The sequence below is a fragment of the Meriones unguiculatus genome, chromosome 17, assembly GCF_030254825.1.
Source record: "Meriones unguiculatus strain TT.TT164.6M chromosome 17, Bangor_MerUng_6.1, whole genome shotgun sequence".
In the NCBI taxonomy this organism is placed as follows: domain Eukaryota; kingdom Metazoa; phylum Chordata; class Mammalia; order Rodentia; family Muridae; genus Meriones; species Meriones unguiculatus.
In genome coordinates this window covers 90,676,844-90,702,344 of record NC_083364.1, presented here as the reverse complement: position 1 = coordinate 90,702,344, position 25,501 = coordinate 90,676,844, and the positions used below count along the sequence as shown (strand labels likewise).

The 25,501-nt window shown below is 38.1% G+C and overlaps 2 protein-coding genes across 2 annotated transcripts; both read left to right on the top strand.

Annotated features, from left to right (window-relative positions):
• The first annotated feature begins 1,086 nt into the window (after positions 1 to 1,086).
• LOC110544066 (keratin-associated protein 26-1) lies at positions 1,087 to 1,647 on the top strand. The gene has a single exon (XM_021630200.1). The coding sequence runs from the start codon at positions 1,087 to 1,089 to the stop codon at positions 1,645 to 1,647; it is 561 nt and encodes a 186-aa protein (XP_021485875.1).
• A 17,773-nt stretch (positions 1,648 to 19,420) lies between these two features.
• LOC110540443 (keratin-associated protein 24-1) lies at positions 19,421 to 20,173 on the top strand. The gene has a single exon (XM_021627213.2). The coding sequence runs from the start codon at positions 19,430 to 19,432 to the stop codon at positions 20,171 to 20,173; it is 744 nt and encodes a 247-aa protein (XP_021482888.2). The 5' UTR covers positions 19,421 to 19,429.
• Positions 20,174 to 25,501: the final 5,328 nt, after the last annotated feature.

Below are 25,501 nucleotides of genomic sequence, written 5' to 3'. Positions count from 1 at the left end.
GCCTTGATCTGAAACTCATCAAGAAACAGTAAGAGGCCATTTATCTAAATGCCTTGGCCTAGGCTGAGTTGTAGAGGACCGGGAAGAAGTAACAAAGCTACAACTATGGTTCTGTTTGGCAGAATAGGCTGGGAATTTCCAGTTCCTTTCCAACCATACATTATGTCTCTAAATGACTGAAGGGAAGAAGAAACTAAATTCTCTGTATCTGTTAAACAATCAGGAAAACATGATTTGTGTAAAAACATGTTGTGTATGAGAAGATACTCTTTGTAAATTTACAAGGAGACTGGCTACAAATGTACCACCAGTTTTATTTATCACCAGTTTTATTTATAATACAATTAACTCACAGATGCAAATATCCAAAGAGATGTGGCTTTCTTTGTAAGTAGCATCTATCAAAAGATGTCTGCTAACACCTTAAGTTTCATTCTAATAAAAGGTAGAACGGTGACACATGCTTTTTGGGTGTGGAACTCTGTAAAAATTAGTAGGTATTTTCAGGTCACCATTCCTCACTGGGAAAGATAGACTTGAACACAGTGTGTAATTTAGGCTTCCTGGAAGTGGCGTGGAGTTTTCAAGTTAGGTTAGCTCTCCAAAAAAGCATCAGGTGTCTCAGATCAACTTCCTCAATATTTATCACCTCTCCAATGTGTTTTTAATACTTTAAACATTCAAATATATTTAATTTTATTTTATTCATAAGTGGTTTTATGTAAATTTTCATCAATTATACAGAGGCATTAGTGGGTTTTTGGCAATAACTCTAAGAAACTGTTAAGACTGTTAAAGGAAAATTGCTTCTAATGAGAAACTGGGCGAGGAGGACCAGATTGACTTTGAAATGACAGTCATTTAAAGACGTGACACTAATCACCTGTCTTTTACGAGTTAGTGGGAGAACTGCTTAGTTGGCAGCCGAGTGACATTCTAATAAGGTGCCAGGGGGACAGGCTCCACAGGGAACCAACACCCAGCACCCAGGGTATATAAAGAAGTCTAGCCTGCAACAAACACACTTCAGCAGCGTGTTCTCTGCGATTTGACCGAGGCCTAATTGTCTATTTTCCTACGGCTACCATGTCTAATAACTTCTGCTCAGAAGTCCATAGCTCTTCTCTTAGGAACTCTAGTCCTGTTCCTGTCACCTCACCCAGCGGGCTCTGCTCCACTGAGATGAGGTGTGGAGATGCCCCTTGCTCTTCTACCAGCAGTCTGGGCAGCAACACACCATGTGACAACTGCCGGGAGCCCTGCGGTGAACACAGCAGCTGCCAGTCAACCAGCTGCAAAAGGAACCCTGGACGCCCTGCGGTCTGCGATCCGGTTACATCAGGGATGTCTGGATCCCAGGAAGGATCTAGCTGTCTTCCCGTCACGTCCCACAGTCCCAGCTTTGGCCGTCCAACATACTGTAGACAGCCTTTGAGCGGCTACGTGCCCAGTTACCTGTCCTATGGCTGTCAACCCTTCGGCTATCTGACCTATGGCCGTCCGCCACTGCGACGCCAGACCTACGGGTGCCAGCCTTTCAGCTGCGTACCTGACTGCTACCGGCCCCCAAGCTACACATATGGCAGCTTTCAACCATACTCCTCTTCCGTGAATTCTCGGCGTTATCCTTACGAAAGAAAATGGTGAAGAGCTGAAGCAACTTGATGCTCCTGGCTTCGAGAGAGATCAGCCAGCATCATAGGGTGGGCTCCCGTTCGTGGGGGCTGCATTGTGTATGCTCATTCTATTGTAAGCCTCTTCACCTGAACTCGGTGCTTTTGAGATGCGGATCGCTTTAGTATTTTTTGGCAAAGCTTGAGATTGTTCTATTTCCGTAAAATGTCCCCCCCCCCGTTTTCATTAAAATTAAATCACGGCTTCGCAAACAGATCCTGCTTCTCATGTGTCATCATTTATATGGACTTCATTTGCCACTAGTTTTCTCCTTAGAAACTAGCAGCATCAGCTACTTCAGGTGACACTGATGATCATTTGAGATTAACCATGAATTATTAAATATCTCTAGAAGTTATTTTAATGATTTGTGTAAAAATATTTTAAATATTTAAAAATATATCTATTAAAATTATGAAAGTAAGGGTCAGCAAATATATATATATATATATATATATATATATATATATATATTCTAAGTCCAGAGAAAAGTGAATGTAGAATCTGTAGAACATGCAATAATCTCACATGGGACTAAGCTGAGAGAGAATTGAGGGATAAAAGAAGAGAAAGGAAACAGAATGCTCGCGCACTAACACATTACATCTAGGTTCTGACGAATGAGAACATTACAGTCTTCTGCAAGGCCCATGCACCTAATGCTCTTGCTTTTCCTTAACATCTCAGATAGATTCAGTTTCATTTTCAAGGTGTACAGTACGGCAGATAATAGTTCTCTTGACTGTAATAACAGTTTATCAACTTCGGATTTCCCAGTTGTTCATTTCGACCTGAACCTTTTACCTTTTTCTGAAGTATCAAGGTGGTAACCTTAACCAGGTTTTTATCATTGTCAGCATGTGTCTTCTTTACTATCAGGACCATAGAGTAAATATTGTACAGCACAGTCTTCTTAAGCATTTCCACACTGGCGGTGCTCTGCCACACTCTTCTACTAAAAGACAGCCATTATATTTTTGACAAGCAAGAAGGCCTGAATTTAAAACTTTTAAGCAAATTGTTTGTTATATCTTTCTACGTATCTGTCTATGCGTCTACCTATCTTTATACTTAAGATATGTGTAAATATATTAAATAGTGATCGTATATAAATATACAGATGGTAGATAGGTGGGTAGCTTCAGGATGTATTTAAAAATCAATGTCATGTTCATTTTGGTTTAGTATAATTATTTAATTTTCAAATATTTAAGATAAGCTCTTATACTAGGTTCTAAGAAAAATTATAGAAAAATAATGTGACATTAAAACCTCACATTATATATTTCTGGTGCATAACCATTAGATTTTTAATTTTATTTTTAGTTATTGTTTTATGTGCACCTGTCTGGGGGGTCTTCTGGTTCATGTATGGTGCCTATGGAGACCATAGAGAATATAGGATTCCCTGAAGCTGGAATTACAGGAGGTTGTGATTTGCCTGTCATGGTGCTGTGAACCAAACTCAGGTCCTCTACATGAATAGCAAGTACTCCTAATCACTGAACCATCTCTCCGGCTCCAGATTTCTAGTGTGTAACACTTGATTGACAGGAGCCTTAATCTGTATCATGGTGAGAAGCAGTTACTTCTGTATTACGGATGCAGAAATAGGTTTAATGAGATGAATCCTCAGTCATAAGATCATTGCTAGTTCCTGAAAGAATCTCATTTTCAATTCAAAACAATTTATTGATATTATAATATGCAGCTGAATTGTAATATCCCTCTATTAACATAAGCAGATATACCAGTGGATACTGATTAGCCTTCCAAGAAATGTTTTAAATGAGTAAATATTAAAGAGTAGCAAGAATGAAAATTGAAACTTAAGTGGGTGACACCTGTCTATATGAACAAAACACATGTTTTGCCACTGCAGAAAATGACTCACAAATTTTATAATCCACTCATTTGAAACACTCTTCATTTATAACTACAAACTAGCAGCTGATACAGGGAAACACATCTGCTTCATAAGCAAAAAAAAAAAAAAAAACAAAAAACATGGATCTTGTCACTGTGAATTAACTCAAGTTTTGGAAAAATTGTTTTATAAAGTCGTAGTAACTGGGTATAAGATTCAATCATCAAAATCTCTACACTCAAGCCATCTAAAGTAATCACTCATGTCAACTAGTTTAGTGTTAAGTTGCATGTATTTATACAGTGTTGAAGGAATGCTTAATAGGAAGTTTCTCAACCAGTTACGCTGACACATGCCTGTGATCACAGAACTTGGGACACTGAGCATGAGATATTTTAAGCTGAGACCAGCCTGAGATACACAGCAAGATCCTGTTGAGGGAAGAAGAGAAAGACATGGAAAACAAGGTGTCCATTATCAGTGCCACGTGTAAACAATACTGGATAAGTAACAGGTACTCGTAATTAGGCATTATGAGGGGGAAATTTGAGTTTATTTATAGAGAGTATAAAAGTTAGGCAGAGGGGCTACAAATGAGTTGGAATACATCATGGCATCACATCTGAACAGTGTCTTACTACAAACTGAAGGGTGGAAATGGAGAAGCAAATGAGAGGGCATGATGAACAAAGGCAGGAAATTCACCACTGACTGAAAAAAAAATCTTGATAAATTCAAAAGACAGGGCAGATGATTAGCTGGATACAGTGCTGGGTGTCAAGGACAGTGAGAAGTGGTTATAGAAGTCCATTAGCAATAAGACATTAAAGATCAATATAAACAAAGAAAAGCATAAAGGAAAGAATTTGTTCATTGTGCAAGGAACACACTGAAATGGTAAACAGAATCTTGCAAGCAGGCTGTGTAGTTGCAAGACCAAGTATGTATGGTGGATTTCCAATGAGTATGATGGGAGGTAAGAGGCATGGTAGACATGGTTCAGAAGACTGTTAGTGTTTGTTTATTATTCATGAGCAGTAAAGAGAAATGCAAGAATCAACACGGACACTGATGTTTAGCTTGAGAACCTAGCTAAATAATTTTCTACTCATTAAGACAGGGGAAATACAGTTTAGTAAGTCTAATAAATAAAACAAAGCATTACATTTCAGATTAAAAGGGGGAATAAAAATCAAGCTGAGTATGTTGGTACATGACTGTGATCCCAAAATTAGGGATGTGGAAGTAGGAAAATCAGGAGTTCAAGGCTATCACTGAATACATTGTAAGCTCAAGGTCAGTCTTTCTATCAAATTAACAGGAAAACAAATAATTTAAGAGACAAACCAATACAGAAAAATATCAAGTAGAAAGCCTGGAATCTAAAATAAAATCAGGCTTTAAAAGTTCACTTTATCCAGTATTTAAAACATTATGCAGATGGTCAAAGCTTGCTCAAAGAACTCACAATGAGAGATATTAAGTGTAATGCATTGCCCAATTGTCTCCATGCAGTAATATCTTGTAGCTATACTTTAAACATATGTCTAAGTGCATTAATTTGTGAGCAAATATCTACAGAAGAAAAGAAAACTGGATAAAGGGAAGCCTTAAATCCTGGGTTGACATTATTATCTGCTACACTGACTATTAAATGTTTAGAACATGAAAATATGAGGAATAGTGTTATCAACTGTTTGCTCCAGCCTGTTTCTTCTATTCCTGGAGGATGTAAAAACAATAAAAATAACAAACAAAAAATTTGAGTAAATATGTTGGGACCAATGTAGAGAAAATCAGAACACATGTAAGAATTCTGACCGAGTGGAGGAACATTGGATTTTGGAGGCTTAGGGGAAGTCTGCAGGTCCCTGAAAGTGCACATTTGAAGAGTTGCTACAACTCCTTGTTCTTCTCACTTTCATTTTCTGCTCATGAATTCAGCATCTTTATTTTCTTTTCTCAGCAGGATGTGTTACTTTGCCCAACAACCAAAAGCAATATACTGTGAACAAAACCCTCCAAAGAATGTGAGCCAAAATAAACCTTTTTATTTTATAGCTTAACCAAGCCAATGTATTTATTACAGTGATAGAGAGTTAACACAGAAGGGGAGTCATCAGTGTAAAATCTGTGAGACTAACAAGGTAGAGATCTAGGAAATCCCAAACATTTTAAGTGAAAAAATTGGAAGACATGGAAAAGGATAATGGATCATCTCAAAAACCACATGTTGGTAGCATAAGTTTCAGATGCTGAAATTTATGAAACTGGATAGGAGTGTGGGCCTGTTATGAAGAAGTCACAGAACATTGTGTGTGAAGGAACATAACAAAAATGTAGAGGATAGTTCAGAGTTACTCAAGAGAAATAAGGTTTAATGGGAACTTTATGGGGAAATGAAAGCATTTCACTGTCAGATGCAACTTTCCTCTTTCTATGTCATTTCACTCCATTCTCCAGCAATCATCTCTAGCAATGTGAATAATAATTTATATTAGTTTTAACTTCATGCTACTGACCAGACAGCTACACAGAGCTAATTTATACACAAAAATAAATCGTTGGTCGCTATACATATTGAAAGGAAATACAAATACAATTAAAAGTGATAAATTAGAGCATATGTCAGATAGATATCATGAGTCAATCCTGTCTCTGTATCAAGCTGTGATAAATTTATTGATAATACCCATAGTTCTTAAGTTACATATGCTCAATCCAATTGATGCTTTATTTACTGATGATTAATGATGGGACGGTACATAGTTACAAAATTTTTGCCTATTTACCTGATATATTTCAATAGCAGTGCTTTGTAAGCCATATTTTCAATGTGGTCTGCAAAGAAAATTTAACAGCTTACCTACGTACATGCAGAAGAAGACAGAAGTGTTTGCCACTTGTTTTCAAACCACAAAGAATGATAAAATGAACAAACTCTGGAAATATGTCACAAAGTAGTTAGGCAAAGCACAAAAACAACTTTCTTCAGAAACAAGCTATGAAGGTTGAGGAAAAGAACATTGGGAAGTACATAAGATTCTGGAAAAGTCTATTTTATCTAGAGTCCTTGAAGTTCTTACATCAGAAAATGTCAGAGAGACTTTGCAAAAACATCTCAACCCCCAGTGGCTTCAATCTCTTTGATTTTCTACCAGTAGTAGAGCCCACCTTGACGTGAAATTATCTGAGACAGAGAGGAATGTGTTCTTGGGAAGAGGGACTGCCTCCGACACAATCTGACAGGTCTGCTCTTTGATCACCTCCCCCTGAGGGGAGAGCAGTCTTACCAGGCCACAGAAGATGACAATGCAGCCACTTCTGATGAGAACTGATAGACTAGGATCAGAAGGAAGGAGAGGAGGACCTTCCCTATCAGTGGACTTGGGGAGGGGCATGCATGAAGAAGGGGGAGGGAGGAAGAGATCGGGAGGGGAGGAAGGAGGAGCTTATGGGGGGATACAAAGTGAATAAAGTGTAAAATAATAATAATAATAAAAAAAGAACACAGGCTCCAAAATTTCAGTATGAAATGCCAAGCATTTTTTCCATTGTCTGAAACAAAAACGGACTGAAATACAAAGAGGTGTTCTGACACTTCTCCTTGGCACAGTGTTCCATTTAAAAAATAAAATAAAATAAATATATAAGCTCATATTAAAATGCGCCTTTCGTGTGTGTGCCCTTGTCTACTGCTGTACATGCTTTTATGATATATGAGACCTCCTCACCCTTCCTGAAAAGCAGAGGAGCTCCATGAGCAAGGTTGTTTCTTTCTAAAGGTGGGGGAAAGACATCTGGCTTCCCAACTCTTCAGTGAAAAAAAAACGAAAATAGCAACAGGACTTTTGTACAATAGTAAAACATTCATCAAATGCCTCTTGTGTGGTGTACTAAGGTGCCGAATGGATGCATGAAATATATAATTTACTCTGCTCCTCATCAAATTCATCTCGGAGGAACTTGGATAAGTTTGAAAAGATGCATTTTTTTATTCTGGAACATATCTGTCCCCAGAAAAAAGACTTGTGTAAAAATTAATTTGTCTGTACATGGAGAAGATTCTAAATGAGACTACTGAAAGTTTTTCTTATGGATTCCATATAAACACTATTTTTAATTAAATTTTTATTTCTATATTAATTACAGTTTTTTCACTTGTATCCCAGTTGTAGCCCCCTCCCTATTCCCTCCCAACCCAACCCTCCCTCCCTCATCTCCTCCCATTCCCTTCTCCAAGTCCACTGATAGGGGAAGGCCTCCTCCCCTTCCATCTGACCCTAGCTTATCAGGTCTCATCAGGACTGGCTGCATTGTTCTCCTCTGTGGCTTGACAAGGCTGCTCCCCCTCAGGGGGGGGGGGCGCTCAAAGAGCCCACCACCGATTTCATGTCAGAGACAGTCCTTGTTCTCCTTACAAAAAAACCCCCGTGGGTACTGACCTGCCTTGGGCTACAGCTAAGCAGGAGTTCTAGGTTATCTCCATGAATGGTCCATGGTTAGAGTATCAGTCTCAGACAAAACCCTTATGCCCCAGAATTTTTTGTTCTGTTGCTCTCCTTGTGGAGCTTTTGTCCTCTCCAGGTCTTACTATCTCCCCCTTCTTTCATAAGATTCCCTGCACTCTGCCCAAAGTTTAGTTATGAGTCTCAGCATCTACTTTGATACACTGCTAGGTAGAGTCTTTCAGAGGCCCTCTGCAGTAGGCTTCTGTCCTGTTACTTGTTTTCTCCTTCTTCAAATGTCCATCCTATTTGTCTTTCTGGGTGAGGGTTGATCATCTTACCCAGGGACCCCCTTCCTGCTTAGCTTCTTTAGTGTACAGATTTTAGTATATTTATCCTATGTTATGTGTCTATTATCCATTTATAAGTGAGTGTTTACCTTGTGTGTCTTTCTGCTTCTGGGATACCTCAATGTAAACCTATAAAACCACTTTGGAAGTCAATTTGGCACTTTCTCAGACAATTAGGAATAGTGCTTCCTCAATATTCAGCTATACCATTCCTAGGCATATATCCAAAATATGCTGAAGTACACACAAGGACATTTGTTCAACCATGTTCATAGCAGCTTTATTCACAATAGCCAGAACCTGAAAATAATCCAGATGTCCCTCAACACAGGAATGGATACAGAAACTGTGGTACATTTACACAATGGAATACTACTCAGCAATTGAAATTAAGGAAATCATGAAATTTGCAGGGAAATGATGGGACCTAGAAAAGATCATACTGAGTGAGGTATAAGCACTATTAAGAGAGTTTACTTTTTTCTTTAATTGTTGCTAGACACACACACACACACACACATTTATATGGGTGTGCATATAAATATATTGGTTCATGGGAGGGTCTGAATGGAGAAAAGTAAAGCATGAAATGTTGTAACCATCTCAAGTCTCAAAAAAAATAAAATAAAAATTGTTATTTTTTTATACTAATTCAATCTAGCTTCATTGAGTCCAAAGACTTCAGTAAATGGTCTTGGGTGAAAACCTCTATTAATTCTGATATATTAGCATATCAGTTGAAGGCAGTCGGTCTCGTCTTTATTTACTAAAGCTGACTTTCCTGAGTAGGAATGTATAACATTTTGAGTAGAAATAGCAAATATTTTATATCTATATATAATATATTAAGTACACTATAATAAGATGGTAATGTATTGTCATAAAACAGTAATGTATATTATGTGTTACTGGCACAACACTATTCAGCTATATGCTGTGTTTCCTCAAGTCTCTGGAAATCAAACTCAACTGTTAAATATTATGATGCTGTTAGGGTGGACTCCTTCTCAAAGATGCTACATTGTTAAGGTAAATATTCAGACAACAACATCCCACAGATTCTCAGCTGAATAAGGAAAGAAGAGAAGACATGATATTTTATTTCTAGCGAATTCAGTAAATTTTGACCCGTGGACACCATTTTAGAATGTCAAGAGAATGAGCATGGCTTATAAAGAGCAGGCAGTTGCCTGTGAGCCAAGCTCAGCACTGACAGGTCAAGCACAGTGCATCACCACAGCAACAGAGAGAGAGAGTGCAGTGAATGAGAAGATAGGAAAATGGCAATCACTCCTAAGAGAGCGAGGGCTGTAGTCTCCAGACTTACAAGTATGATAGTGTTGAATTGGGCTTTCAGGTAAAATGCAAGGAGCAGACTTTCCTAGATCTGTAGGGAACCAAATCGGGTGTTGAATTTTCAGCAAGTATTATGTCATCCAAATGGACTGGTTTAAGCAAGCATTGTTGTTGATAGGAACAAAGGCAAAGCAAATACAATGCACAGTAGATGGGGGCTAAACTGTGTCTCTCAACTTCTCAAGCCTGATGAGTAAAACGAAATTAAGTTTGTAGATGGATGGAAGATACAAAGTGGATTTGCTTTATTCGCTTTGTGAATAAAGTCATCTTGGGTGAAAAGTCATCTTCACCAACAACACTTTAATAAACTAATGAGGGGTTATGATGCAAGCAGACAAAAAGTAAGTATAAGAAGAGAATCCACCAAGGAAAATTCAACACCCGATTTGGTTCCCTACAGATCTAGGAAAGTCTGCTCCTTGCATTTTACCTGAAAGCCCAATTCAACACTATCATACTTGTAAGTCTGGAGACTACAGCCCTCGCTCTCTTAGGAGTGATTGCCATTTTCCTATCTTCTCATTCACTGCACTCTCTCTCTCTGTTGCTGTGGTGATGCACTGTGCTTGACCTGTCAGTGCTGAGCTTGGCTCACAGGCAACTGCCTGCTCGCTTATGTTAAACCTTCCAGATACCAACCATCCAGCTGTGTGTTGTGTCCAAATTTCCTTGTTGCCTTTCTAATTCTTACTGTGCCTCCAAACCCTACTGTGTACCTCACTCATCCATTTTTACTTTCCAAACCCCTGCCAACCATAAGGCCTGACATGTGCCAGGGTTCTGCACTAAGGGTTTGTGATCCTAAATCCATCTATCATTGCCTCCCACTTCTGTGTTTCATCTCCTCTGGCCACAGATCTTTAAAGTTTGTGTCTAACATTAGCATCCTTTGAGCTATCTTTTCTGTGGTTGTTAACATCTCCGGTAATGTTTCTTAAATGCCTTTACAAGCCTAGATTATGAGTTTTCAACGAGTTTCCCACATATATAGTACTTTCCCACCAGCTTGTTTTTCCCTTGGGGTTTGTTAATCTCCATTAATTAGATCACATTAAATTTTCATCTCAGGATCTTACCTGAAGCTTGGTAGCTAAGCTTAATCTTTAGGTTGCTCAGGGTTTTTGTTTTGTTTTGTTTTGTTTTGTTTTTTTCATACCGAAAGATGAGGGTGCTACTAGTTCAGTTGCTATTTTCTTTCAAATAATTCCAAGTGAGATTAATTATTTGTTTCTTCATAAGAAGAACTTTTGCTATTAAGGATCATTCATTTCTGTGTGGTCAATCTGTCCTCACATAGAAATAAAGCATCCTATCTCTGAATAAACTTGCTACAAGTTATATAAAAACAATGGTTACATATTATCTTCAAAGGAATCAAGACACTTTTGTTGTGTTAAAAATTATAAGTAAAAGAAAAACAAGTATCTGGAAAGGAAGGTGAGGCAAATGCTTTCAAGAGCTTGGGTGAATGTGGGATTCTGTCTGAGTGCTGAAAGCATAGATTTATTTCTAGCAATTAATAAGAGAATCATGGATATTCTGCCATCAAAATTGACCACATTATGCCACAATACTAAACAATTCCACTATTCAGGTGCTTTAACTTGAAATTTCTACGCCATAATCATCACTCCAGCTTCAAGATCTTTCTCATCCTAGTGCCCCTGAGTGGAATTTTCAATGTCTCAAATATTGCCATAAGTAGCGTATGGGAAAATATTATCAAAGCATCCAATTGGCACTCTATATTTCTTCTACATTGGCATTAAACAGTAACAATTACAATTTCTATTCTAATAAGCAGTGTAAATCACAAAGGATTGCATGAATTTTACTTCTAGACAATTGAAAACATCCCAGTCATATTTTCTTCTTAAAATCAGTTTCTGGTGCTATCCTTCCTGCTTTTCCTGAATTCTTGTACAAAATGGTCAAGTATCACCTGAAACCTATTTTTATCTTATAAATGTATATTAAAGTCACTATTTAATCCAGTTCTTCCATATGCTCAGCTGGGAACTTGTTTTTCTCATTAATTATATCACAGTAATTGTGATTACTATATTTACATCAAGCAAACAGGTCTACAATCATTAATAATAATCTTCTGTCACAAATGCTTATTATTCTATTTTTGAATTAATAAAATGCAAATAGACAAACAACTTACTCAACGACTCATATAACTTAACTCCACTAAGGTTTATTTTATTATTTTAGTTACAGTTTATTAACTTTGTATCCCAGCTGTAGCCTCCCAGTTCACTGATAGGGGAGAGCCTCCTCCCCTTCCATCTGACCCGAGCTTATCAGATCTCTCAGGACTGGCTGCAAAGTCCTCCTCTGTGGGCTAGCAGGGCTGCTCCTCCCTTGGGGTTGGGGGGAGGTCAAAGAGCCAGCCATTGAGTTAATTTCAGAAATAGTCCCTGTTCCCCTTACTAGGGAAAGCCCCTTGGATACTAATCTACCATGGGCTACATCTGAGCAGGGGTTCTAGGTTATATTCATACATGGTCCTTGGTTGGAGATACAGTTTCAGAAAAAAAAAAAAAAAACCCCTGTGCCTAGATATATTTGATCCTTGTGGAGCTCCTGTCCTCACCAAGTCATACTAACTCTCCCTTCTTTCATATGATTCCCTGCACTCTGCCCAAGGTTTGGTTATGAATCTCAGCATCTGCTTTGATACACTGCTAGGTAGAGTCTTTCAGAGGCCCTCTGTGGTAGGCTCCTGTCCTGTTACTTATTTTCTCCTATTTTCAATATCCATCCCATTTGTCTTTCTAAGTAAGGATTGATCATCTGACCCTAGGTCCTCTTTCTTGTTTATCTTCTTTAAGTGTACAGATTTTAGTATGTTTATCCTATCTTATAGGTCTAGTATCCATTATAAGTGAGTATATACCATGTGTGTTTCTGCTTCTGGGATATCTCACTCAGGATGACCTTTTCTAGGTCCTACCATTTGCCTGCAAAGTTCATGATTTTCTTGTTTTTAATTGCTGAGTAGTATTCCATTGTGTAAATGTACCACAGTTTCTGTATCCATTCCTGTGTTGAGGGACATCTGGATTATTTTCAGGTTCTGGCTATTGTGAATAAAGCTGCTACGAACATGGTTGAGCAAATGTCCTTGTGTACTTGAGCATCTTTTGGATATATGCCTAAGAGTGGTATAGCTGGATCTTGAGGAAGCACTATTCCTAATTGTCTGAGAAAGTACCGGATTGATTTCCAAAATGGTTGTTCAAGTTTATATTCCCACCAGCAATGAAGGAGGGTTTCCCTTTCTCCACAACCTATCCAACATGTGTTGTCACTTGAATTTTTGATTTTAGCCATTCCGATGGGTGTAAGGTGAAATCTCAGGGTCGTTTTGATTTGCATCTCTCTGATGGCTGAGGACGTTGAGCATTTCCTTAAGTGTTTTTCTGCCATTCGATATTCTTCTACAGAGAATTCTCTAGCTCTGTAGCCCATTTTTAATTGGATTGCTTGATTTGTTGCTTGTTAACTTCTAGAGTTCTTTGTATATTCTAGATATCAGCCCTCTGTCAGATATAGGGTTGCTGAAGATCCTTTCCCAGTGTGTAGGCTGTTGTTTTGTTTTGATGACAGTGTCTTTTGCTTTACAGAAGCTTTTCAGTTTCATGAGGTCCCATTTTTTGATTGTTGCTCTTAGAGCCTGTGCTGTTGGTGTTCTGTTCAGGAAGTTGTCTCTTGTTCCAATGTGTTCTAGGCTCTTCCCCACTTTTTCTTCTAACTGATTTAGTGTGTCTCCTTTTATGTTGAGGTCTTTGATCCACTTGGACTTTAATTTTTTGAAGGGTGATACATATGGATCAATCATTCACATTACCTGTGGTTTCCCCCACTAAGATGATAGTGGCTCATTTGGGAGCCACTATGAAGTCACTTATAACTTAATAATAATGATATATTTAACTCTAAAACTGCTACATCTAAATCACAAATAAAACTAGTTTCTTTCTTCTATAATCTCAGCATGTCCTTTCAACATGGGCTGGTTAAGCTGTAAGGGCCGAACCCTTAAGAATTCCTGGGGGCTGTGCTTTGTACAGATATGGAGAACATGTTCACCATACTCAGGTCCTGAAACTTGCCTGTTGATGATCAACGTACAACTTATAGTAAGTTTCCTAGCTGAAATTTACTTCCCATTATTTTTGTCTCTACTTTCCTGCATTTCTTTCTCTCTGGCATCATCTCCCTCCATAAATAGATAGATGGATGGATGGATGGATGGATGGATAGATAGATAGATAGATAGATAGATGTAATATGTATATTACAGTGAGTTTTAGAAAAACTCTAATAATTACAATGAAAATAATACTATTTACAAAGGATACTAACAAAATCTATAAGTCAATGATAACCATCAAATGCAACACCAAATAAAACTACATATCACTTATACTTTTATCACATATAAGCCTCATAGTCACCCACAAATAAAATACTATACAACCATCCATTTTGAAGACATGGCTATTCAGTTTCAAGCATTTGCTACTTATCTGGGCATCAGAGCTGTAATCCAACAAACCTGAGGATTAGACTCTTATCTGAAGTAATTTCATATAAAACCTTCCAGGATGCCGAATATAGAAGGATATGGATGACACAGGAGAAGTAATTGGTGACCTTTTGCCATGCAAGTTACTTTTCTTCACTACCTGAGAGGAGATTTTTTTCTTTTATTTAACTTTGGGAGGATAGTTATTATGGCACACCTTTGTACAAAAAAAATATATTAATAATTTTATTAGTTTATTAATGAGTATAATTCCCTAAATTAGAACAATGGAAAATTAGAAAAAAATAGCAATGTTTAGCTAACATGCACTATCTTTTTGAATATATGTTATCTATTCTGTCTGCTGAACATTCTTGCAATGTATAAACTCTGTATAATGTATAACAATGTATAAATGTATTAACTCTGGGATACCTAGAGAAAGTACTGAAGTGCTAAGAAAGAAACTGTCCAAGGTTAACCACCAGTATAGAAATGCTACATAATAATAGATTCGCAGCTCATTAAAGCATAGCCCGGTCTGCATATCCCACAGAGCTTAATAGAGCTGATTCATGTTGTATGCTTTCCCTGTTTCTATCAAAGGTTAAACATAAATCAATTTCAAATCTATGTCTTTCCATTCAGTTTCATTTCTTCCCTTAAGTTTTGATTCTTCTCATCTGCCCTTGAGCTTTTGAAAACACTAAGGATAAGTCAAAGCAAGAGTGCAAAGTCACTAGGGCATCATCATTCCAGGGCACGGCTGTTAAATGTGAGCTTTGTTATACTCCTGGCCACAGTTCCAGTGCTAAGCAAGTGTGGATTTGAATGTACATTTGCTAGTTAAATGACGAGACTGCTGCGTTATCTGACAGCACCTCAGCAAGTGGATTGGAACACAGTTAAGAAAAGGAAAACATTCAGTTTCCCATGATCTGAAGACTAGAACACATCCAGCATTCTTTTCCTTAAGGGCTATTAAGTGTAACTTTAGTTTTCTTTACTCTGTGCTTACCCTAAAGGATTTTAACCTTTCTGGAAAATGGGAAGAAGCTCCATAACTCTGTTTTAATGAGTTGAAAAGACTGCACTGGCTCATTAAAGGAAGCGTGTTTCTGACTCTTTGGATGATGAATTTCTTTTGGCTGGTAGCTAAGGAAGTTTATTTCTCGTATCTTATTATTGCCGTGGATACAAAGCACCGACTCTACAAATCTGCAAAGAGTATCACGTACATCTCTATCTCCTAGAAGAGTATTCATTTCCTCTGACTGCTGCAGGAAATTACCACAAATTTTGTAGCTTAAAATAATAGAAATTTATTCTCTTCAGGTTCTGGAGGTTAAAAGTCTAAAATCAGCTGTACTGGCTTAAAATCAAGGTGTCAGCAGTACTGATTTCTGATAGCGTGTGTAGTGGAAAATCTATCCCCTCTTTTTCCGTCTTCTAAATTTAGTTGGCATTGCTTATCCTGGGGCCAAGGCATCCCAAGCCATTTCCATTGCCACTTTGCCACCCTGTGTGTGTGTGTGTGTGTGTGTGTGTGTGTGTGTGTGTGTATCCTCCTTTGCTCCATCCTTCTCTCTATCAATTACTCTCTTTCCCTTATAAAGAAGCCTGTGACCATAACACACTTGTCTGGATAAATCTGCTGTAAGGTTTACTTTATTCTTCTCTGTGATAGTCCTTTAACAGCATCAGGTGCTAATCATAGGTTACCAGGGGTTTAGATGTGGGTATTTAGGGTGGGTAGGTATTGGACACTATTAAGTCCTTCATTTATGGTAAATATTAAGCATAGGGAAACTGAATAAAAGAATGACACTTTCAATGAAACAGAGCTATCAGTATGAAGCTTTCAGAGGACCGTGCCACACAAATGACAACTGTCTTGGTTTTGAGAGGAAGCCTGCCAGTTTTATGACTCTGAAATCTATCTGCTCAGTGTCTTCCAAAGATGGAGATGATAAAAGAAAACAATTCTGTAAAGGCATCACATTCATAAAATAATGAAGACATTGAAGGTGGAGCAATATTAAAGTTCCAGGCTCTGGATAATTCTTATGCTACTTGATGTTCTATGTTTCTGGACTTCCATTTTTTATGAATGATATTGATTTCAAACACTTTTTACTCAGTGCTAGGGTGGAGATGAAGGTGTTGTCTTTGCAACATATTTATCCACTCATTCTGTTTTCATCGTCACTCTTGAGCTTGTTACAAAGAAGCCTGAAGTGAGAGACTAGTATTCATGTCAACAGCACACATACTAAAATAGAAATGATACCGTGAAATTTAGTATGGCCCCTGCACAAGGAAAACATCCAGATCCCCACACTTCCAGTGTGTGTGCACACTCGTGTGCATGCAAACAATTAATAAAAAAGAGGGCATGAACATGAGGGACAGCAAGAGGTATGTGTGGGAAGCGTTGGGAAAAGGAAGGGGAAGGGGGATGTAATGTAATCATAATTTTAAAAATTAAAAAACGATCATAAAATCATAAAAATAGTGTAAAATGCAGAAAGAAGTAAAAGAGTGATAAAGAAAGAGAAGGCTGTAAGGCTCCACCAGTGTCTGGACTTTACCACAACACTCGGGTGCAGTGGAAAAGCAGCCTCCAGCTGCCTTATGTATCTAAGGTCTCCTTTGTTGCCTACTCTGAATTATCTCCACAGTATTCTAGAGTTCTCCATAGCCAACTCATGTGACTTTTCTCCCCTGAAACAATTTGTAACAAGAAACACAATGCACTGTAGGAGAGATGTCCATTGCCCTGTGCTATGATAAACCCTTGGAAAGGCATTGATAAAACACTTGTAATATGTTTAGAGAATGTCTCTAGGTTTATATTTAAGCACAGTTTCAAAACCTAGATGAGAGGGATAAAATGGTGACAGGTACCTGATAGACCCATAAGAGGATGATATCATTTTTTAATTTTTATCTTTTTAATATGCATCACAGGTTATTGACTTTGTATTCCAGACGTAGCCCCCTCCCTCATTCTCTTCCAGTCCCAGCCTCCCTTCCTCATCTCCTCCCTGTCCCTTTCCAAGTCCACTGCTAGGGGAGGTCCTCCTCCCCTTCCATCTGACCCTAGCTTATCAGGTATCTTCAGTACTGGCTGCAATGTCCTCCTCCGTGGCCTAGCAAAGCTGTTCCTCCCTTGGGGGCGGGGGGAGGTAAAGGAGTCAGTCCTTGAGTTCATGTCAGAAATAGTGAGGATGGTGTCTTTTCACACCAGCCCCTGTAGCTTATTTTCCCTGAAGTCAGCATTGCTCTCAGCCTGAATCCATAATACATTTTTTTTGTTCTTTCTAATTTAATGGAGGCTGTAAGCCTGAAGTATAGTTTTTATTTTGGGAAGACAATTCAGTTCTTCAGTTTAAGTTAAAAATCTTAAAAAATTATTTAGTCTTACCCTAATAAGTAGAAGGCACAGATGCCCTTTGAAAGATTCAAAGCAGAAGCTGAGACACATAGCCAAACATTGGGCAGAGTGAAAGGAATCTTAGGAAAGAAGGGGGAGATAGAAATACCTGGAGGGGACAGGAGCTCCTAAAGGAGACCAATAGAGCCAAAAAATAAAAAATAAAAATAAAAAACCTGAGCCCTGGGTGTCCTGCAGAGACTGATGCCCCAACCAAGGACAATGCATGGAGAGGACCTAAAATCCTCAGATGTAGCCCATAGACTCAGTCTCCAAGTGGGTTCCCTAATTAGGGTAGCAGGGGTTGTCTCTGGCATGAACTCAGAGACAGGGTATTTGATCACCTTCCCCTGTGTGGTGCAGCCCTGCCAGGCCATATAGGAAGAAAATGCAGCCAGCCCTGATGAGACTTGATAACCTAGGGTCCAGTAGAAGGGGAGGAGGACCTTACCTATCAGTGGACTAGGGGAGGGGCATAGGGGAAGAAAAGGGAGGGAAGATGGGATTGGGAGGCTACAAGGGAGGGGCCACAGCCTGGATACAAATTGAATAAATTGTAATAAATGATAATAATAAAAAATTTTAAATAAAAATAAATAAAGTCAACCACATTAACTAAAATATCTGGGTCATTCCCCAGGCAGATTTTTTTCTCTTGAATATTGTTCCAAATATGACCAATAAATATTTCCTAAATCAAAAAAAGGCACAAATACCCTGTAGCAACTGCACAGATTATTTAAGTGAAACCTTTCAACATGGCCATTACCTTTTGTCACTATAGACCAAAATCAACTTCAGTCCATGGATAGAATAAATGCAATATTCAAAGGAAAACAAGTAAATGATAAGTGAAGCCTGTATGCTGGGAAGTGGTCCATACCTGACAACATGGAGGCTTTACAGCATGGGCAAAGGGCAAATGTTGCATAATCTTGGTCAATTAAGAAACTACAATATTGACAAACTGGATTTCTTTGATAGTACGTGGGGTAGAAACTGTTTAAGAAGGGGATTTCACGGAAGCTTTGGTTGCTTAGCAACCACTGACCCATGAGAACCAGTTCATTTTTAGTCTGGAATAATAGGTCACCAAATGCCACTGAGATTACTGTGAGCCTCACATATAGAATTTTCCAAACACATCAGCTGAGACGTTGTCACCAGCGTTTGGCCTACGACAGAGATGTGTGTAACATATATTTTGGGGAAAATTATTTATTTATTAAGTGGGCCTCTTCTTTTTCAAGTGACAGTATTGGGGCAGCAAAACCCTTCACGGTACAAGAAAGTGTGATCAAATCTTGCAGCATTTCTCAGAGTCAAAGAGTAGAAAAGTATAGGCCCTTGCTTTATTGAAACCTTGTTAACCTTGTAATAACCATGTTGTAGAATCCTGTGGAGACACAGACTCTAGTTAATCACTGATTGGCTGAGAGCTTGCCTATTAACACTGAAATCACTATTCACTAAAGCTATGGTCTACAGAAGTTGACCCATGGGTGATGGTCAGAGTAGTGATTATAGGTACTTTGAAGACTCCAAACAAACTTATTTTTGTGTGAGCCTGAAGGCACTAGCAGCTGTGGCTAAACAATGCAATCCTGAGATTGTTATGCATTCCTGTGTTAGACAGAGAGAAGGAAGAGAGTCTGGAGATGTTCCTTGCAATCACCAAAGAGGATATAAAGAGTGCTTTCAGCTGCAGCCACAGCATACCCGCACAGCTGCCTCTTGTTTGTTCCCTCTGGCTCCATGTCTCTTCTGGGTTATCCTGGACTTTGCACTGCCACTTCCCATAGAAATCACTGCTACATCCCTGTGACTCCCACTGCTGCCTGCTCTCATGATGTAAACCCTACCTTCGGATATTACTTACCCAGCAGCTACCAAGGCAATTTCTGGCTTTTGGACCATTGCCAAGCCTCCTACTGTATAGCACCTTGCTGTGAATCTCCTAGCCAGGAACTCAAGACTTGCACTCCAACGCGTGATCCCACGAACTCCTGTGTGCCTTGCAACTCCCCATCTGCAAATCAAGTTGTTAGTGCCTGTGAAACTACCAACATCAGATCCAGACCCAGCTGCAGTCCCACTACTGGAACCAAAGGGTATGTATCCAATTGCACCCCAGGTACTCGATTTGCATCTAAAGCCTGCCAGACTCCTCAAAATGACTCCTGCTACACAGGGCAATTTCATTCCCTCCCCAATACTCTCCAGGCCCTGCCTCACTGTAGTCTAGGCAACAGTGGATACAGAAGCTATAGAAACTTTGGATTCATCACCAATGGCTTTTCTCCATCCTATTACACCACCAGAAGCTACCAACCCCAAAGTTCCCTGCTGAGATATTGCCAGTATCCAAATTATGGGCCTTCAAGCTTCCCACCACGGAGTTACTTATGTAGAAATTTTCAGTCTCTGAGCTACATACCTAGTACATTTCCACCTCTGAGATATTTATGCAGCAGCAACAGACCTCTGAATTGCTACTGATTGACTTACAGCTTGTACGGGAGCACTGAAGAGGCTGATGGGGCAGATTTTCCTCAGTTCTGGGTTCTCTATTACTTTGCTAAATTGACTTATTCATCTCAGGAAGGTTGTTGCACTGATGTCGTCAAGTATGATGCCAGACCTGATTAGCCACCCTGTAGTTTGTTCTTCTGTTAGTACTCTCTGTATAAAATGCTGATTATGGGAGCAATGTTAGCTCTGAAACTGACTAGAATGGACTCACTGAAGAAATCTCGAATGAAGATCAGCCATGAACAGCTTTCTTACTCAGGTTGACACTTGCCTGCCATGGTTGTGACCCTCTACCTGGCTTCATGCGTGATTTCAGCCCAAATTTTCCAGATTATTCTGCTTTTCATCAATAGTTGTGTTAACTGCCTGATGAGCATCTTGCCAGTGAAAAAAAGAAATAAAATTTCCTTACACACACTGAACGGCGCTATTTCTCCTTTTCCTTCCCGACTGCTTATAAGAGTGAGCAAGTATCAACAGCCAAGGCTACTAAAGAGAAAACCTCATCACTCTTCTCCTTCAAAGAAGACACAAAGCACAGGGTTGATTGACAGTTGGCTTTTAGACTCCACCATTGGGAGAAATCTCAGAAGTGGCCAAAACACAGAAACTCTATGACAAAAGAAAGACAAAATGCTATTGTAAATTCTCTGTGCCTCCCCAAATCCACCTATGCTCTGGATCCATCTGTGGTCCTACTCTGTTGAATTATGTCATCCCAAATTTTAAAAAGTATCTTGATTCTTGATTAATAAACAATTTTCTGTATGGAAACCTTGGCTTCCCTTATGTCCATGACGTTGTTTATTAATGTTTTGTCTGTACACAGTTTGCATTCCACTGTCGATCGCTAGATTTTTTAGAATTTGGTTCATAATCTAAATTAAAAATATGAAGAAGGTTAAATGTAAATTCCAGGTATTTAGTTTTAGCTTTGTTTTCTTTCTAATACATTCAATTTATCTTGTAATGTTTGTGATTAATTTTCAAATTAAAAATTGTAACAATGTTTTAAAATCAATTTAATTAAAAGCAAATATTTCTGTGTATACTATACATGACAATGAAGTATAGGCACTATTTGAGAAGCTCAAAAATTAAATATAGAATCTCTTGAGACTTGATTTTAGGCATATAAACTTCTCAAACAAAAAGGAAATTCAAACCTTCAGTCTTGGTGGTGAGATACTAAGATACAGAGGCAATGCATTTCTGTAAGTAAACAGTGAGCCAGGCTTAAAGGGAAATGTTTTGTGTAGATGAGTGCAACAGGTGTCTGGAGTATTTGGAATACTCACGATACTGACAGCCTGTGTCTTATGGATAGAGATAAAACTCAGGGGTAGAGTGCTTGTGTGGCGTGAAAGGCTTTGTATTTTACTTGTAGGACTTCAAAAAATAGGTAATGTCCAAAATTAAAACTTTCAAACCATACACGTGGAGCTCCCATTTTAACAAAGCCAGTGCAGGCCTACTGTGTGTAGGGAAAGCTTCAAAAAGACTATTAATGTCTTGATTTTGTATGAATATATTTAATGACGATGGCATTCCTCTCTCATGTGAGTGCCTTCAACTTTTAAAAAATTATTTTTTAGGTTACAAAAATTAAACTACTCTTAGGAACCACACAATGACTGTACAGGACCCACTTACTTCTTTTAAAGAAGCTTCGGTGTTCACATACGTGGAAACCATTTTATGTACACTGGCGGAGTGTTTGATTGCTTGGACCAAATTTCTATTCTTTCTCCTTGCATTCTCTGAACATAAACCCACCCCCTGAGACATCAAGAAGGATTCTTTGAGGGCATCAAGACTTAGGGAGACAATTCTCAGTAACTGCTCAGAGGAGTGCTATACTGAAACAAACATAATAAGACCTCAACCATTTAACAACAATAGAAGACTTTCAAAGCAGGGAGAGATCACCTCCAAATAGAAAGATGACAGCACTCTCTCCGGAAAGATTGGCCGTGGAGTGAGGTCTGAGTGCTCAGGGATGCTGGAGGAAGGTGAAGTGGTACATCAGTGGGAACCCAAGTGGCACTGAGCTTGGGTGGAGGAGGGGTGAAAACAAGTGCCACCAGTGAGAAAAATGGAGAGAAAACTGGGACATTATATAAAAAATCATGGGTAAGGAATGTTCTCTTAAATGAAAGCAAGCAAGTTATGCAACATTTATAAAAATGAGAACGATAAAATTGAAAGTGCCTAATAATGAAAGATAGTGTTTAAAAATGAAAAACAGAGAGAGGTGATGGACCATGTGAGAATTTTGTGCTTGGAACCTGAATTTTCTGTAAACATTAAGCCCAAAATAGATCACTATTAATGACATCAAATAACTGACAAAATAATACAAACAACTGCCTAAAGCAGTATTAAGAGAAAATATGGAGCATGAGCTCCACAAAATTACTTTCTCAACTATTTAATATCTACAAAGTAAAAAAAGCACAAATGTCTTAATGAGAAAAGCAAATAATGTGAGCACATGATTACTAATAAAAATACAACTGCCTGTAAAGAATTTACTATGTGAGACCTCGTTAGTAATAATTCATTATGAACACAAGGTATTCTCCTTTGCAACGATTTGTCAAACATATTTACATTAGTAATACATTACCTTACAAATATCCTTTCATAGGCTGCAGGTGGATCTGGAGATCAGTAGAGCCTGTGCTGCTGTGAGGTTTCAAAGACAACAATTGAATGTCGATATCATTCCACGTCTTAAAATGGCTCCTGGGGAAAATGTATGGCAGAGGACAAATTTAGGCCTACTTCACTTGGCTATTCAGCTTTTATTGGTAGTGCCCAGGAGGGGCCTGTTGATTATACAGTCTATCCAATCATAAAGTGGGCTCAACTTTGTTTCTTAGTTCCATTTAGTTCCATTTTCTGTTGTTTTTGATTGTTTAATTACATGCAAAAAGCATGATTGTTAGCTCTAAAATTTACTTATCACTCATTCTTCAACTCCAAATCTGAAATTCTCCAAAAGGTAACAGACCTTAGGTACTCACACTACAATTGTTTCCTTAGGTGCACCTCCCTGAATTCAGCTGGAGCCCAAGAACACAATGTGGAAAATCCCAGAAAGAAACAGCTGATAAGCTTTAGTTTGAACACTAATATAAGTAATGAAATAAACTGTCTCTCTGTCCTACTCGAGAGGCAATCACCTCAGTGTACGGCAAATCTATGCAGTGCATTGACCTTCTCATTAGTCGGAAGCTGTTGTGTTCATTATATTATCCGAGCATTATAGAACCCAAGTAGCTCTAAAACACAAGAGCAATGACGTGACAATTTCGTGTGTGCATTGTTATACTTGTTCTGTATTAATGCTATCAGTGATTTATATATCTAATGCATAAATTAAAATTTGACATAATACATAGATATAAGAAGATACATACTAAATATAATATCTGGTATTACTGAAGTTTCAGGCATTCCCTGGGAGTCCTGAAATGTAACCTCGTGGATAAATCAGATGATTGCTATTCTTTTCAGCACTTTTTTGACACAGCACACTGACACAAAATTCCTGTCTATCCACTTAGTTAATTTAAAAATCTGAAAAGTCCTCTAAAGGGAGGTTATCAGCTAAAGCATAATCTAGTCATCCTGACAATTTTTTTACAATTAAAAGGAGTGCTCTACACCAGTATGATTATTATGGTAAGAAGGCAAATTTTAAAGTGAAAGTGAAGAAATGTAAAATACATTTATGTTGGATACCACATAAATAAACATTTCTCTTTATGATATATATTTCAGCTAATTAATATAACATACAAGTTCAAACCCATTAACATGCAACAAAAGTAATGGTATGTCAGCATTAGGGAGAATATTAAAAATGGGAGCTGCAAGTCTCAGAGTTGATGCTTATTCTTCATGCGTGCAATTAAAGTTTAAAAACAGAGGAAAATAGTACTGAGAAATAAAGTTGGTTCCCACTTCTGATTGGAGAAAAGTATGCAATCAGTGGCACTCTCTTACTATCAATGACAATATTGAATATCAAAGTGAAGTGGGTTCCTGTCTTTTACAGGAACCTTCTAAGAAGTCCCAGATTATAAGAATTCATCAATACTTGACATGATTAATTTCAGTTAAGCAAAAACTACATTTAATAAATCATGTGCTGTGATATAAAGCACAGCACATCTCTCCAGAGAAAACTTAAGTTGTAGTAACCAGCTAAATCTTTTTTTATTTAATTATTTATTCACTTTGTATCCTGGTTGTAGCTCCCTCCTTCATCTCCTCACCTAAATCCTTTAAAAAATGTAGCTAGAATTACACTAATGAATCTGCTTTTCCTTAAATGTCACTGTATAGATAACCAATACTTTGTGCCTTCCCAATAAAACCTACAAGTCTTTTTGCAATTTTTTTTATAAAATTGAACTCAGAAGATTACTTCCCACAGTTGCAAAATTTTTGCAAATGCAAATAAAACTGAAATGTGTCTTTGTTTCTCTTATACTCTTCTCATCTTTCAGAGGTAGCAGAGTTAAAGAATTGTATACCTACCTCCTTGTTCAATGCTGTAAACCAAGCCAAACTCTACCTTAATATTTATGCAGTGTGTGACTTACGTAATGAATGATTAAAACATTTTCACTCCTATCAGTTTGAATCCTTTATAGACTCTGATTTTGGGTGATTGTATTAAATCTACATAATTTCCATAACAAATATAAGCATGAACATGTTTCTAACGTTTTTTTTTCATTTTACCTTCATTATTATAATGACATCTTATGGATTTTCCACAAAATTTCTGTCAACTCTCTTATAAATGGTTGGTATACTGTATGTGGCTTGCTAAATGTAAATGGATGTCATCTTCCCAGCAGGCACTTCATGACCAGGATCCTCTCCTGGTAAGTAATTGTCACCTCTAGTATGTGAAGAAATACTCCAAGATATCTAATGCTGTCCTTGTTCCTAACCCTCAGAATTGCATGTTTATGCTAGAATTTCTAATTACTTGGCCTGCAGAAGTCACTGTTCCTAGATTGCTTCAGAAGTGAATCAGAAGTTGGTTGAGACCCTATCCAGATGTGTATGCCTGTGGTCTCATAGCCAGTGTCATTATTTTGTGCTTACTAGATTCTGGCTTTGTCTCTGTGTGTTAGCATAATCTCAGCAACAACTGTGCCTGTATATCACCAAGCCAGGCCACTGACAGACGAAGAAGAACAGAGACTTCCATGTTCCATTTGTTTCTTGTGCCTTATGGGACTGTCTAGAAAAAGCACTATATGATACTAT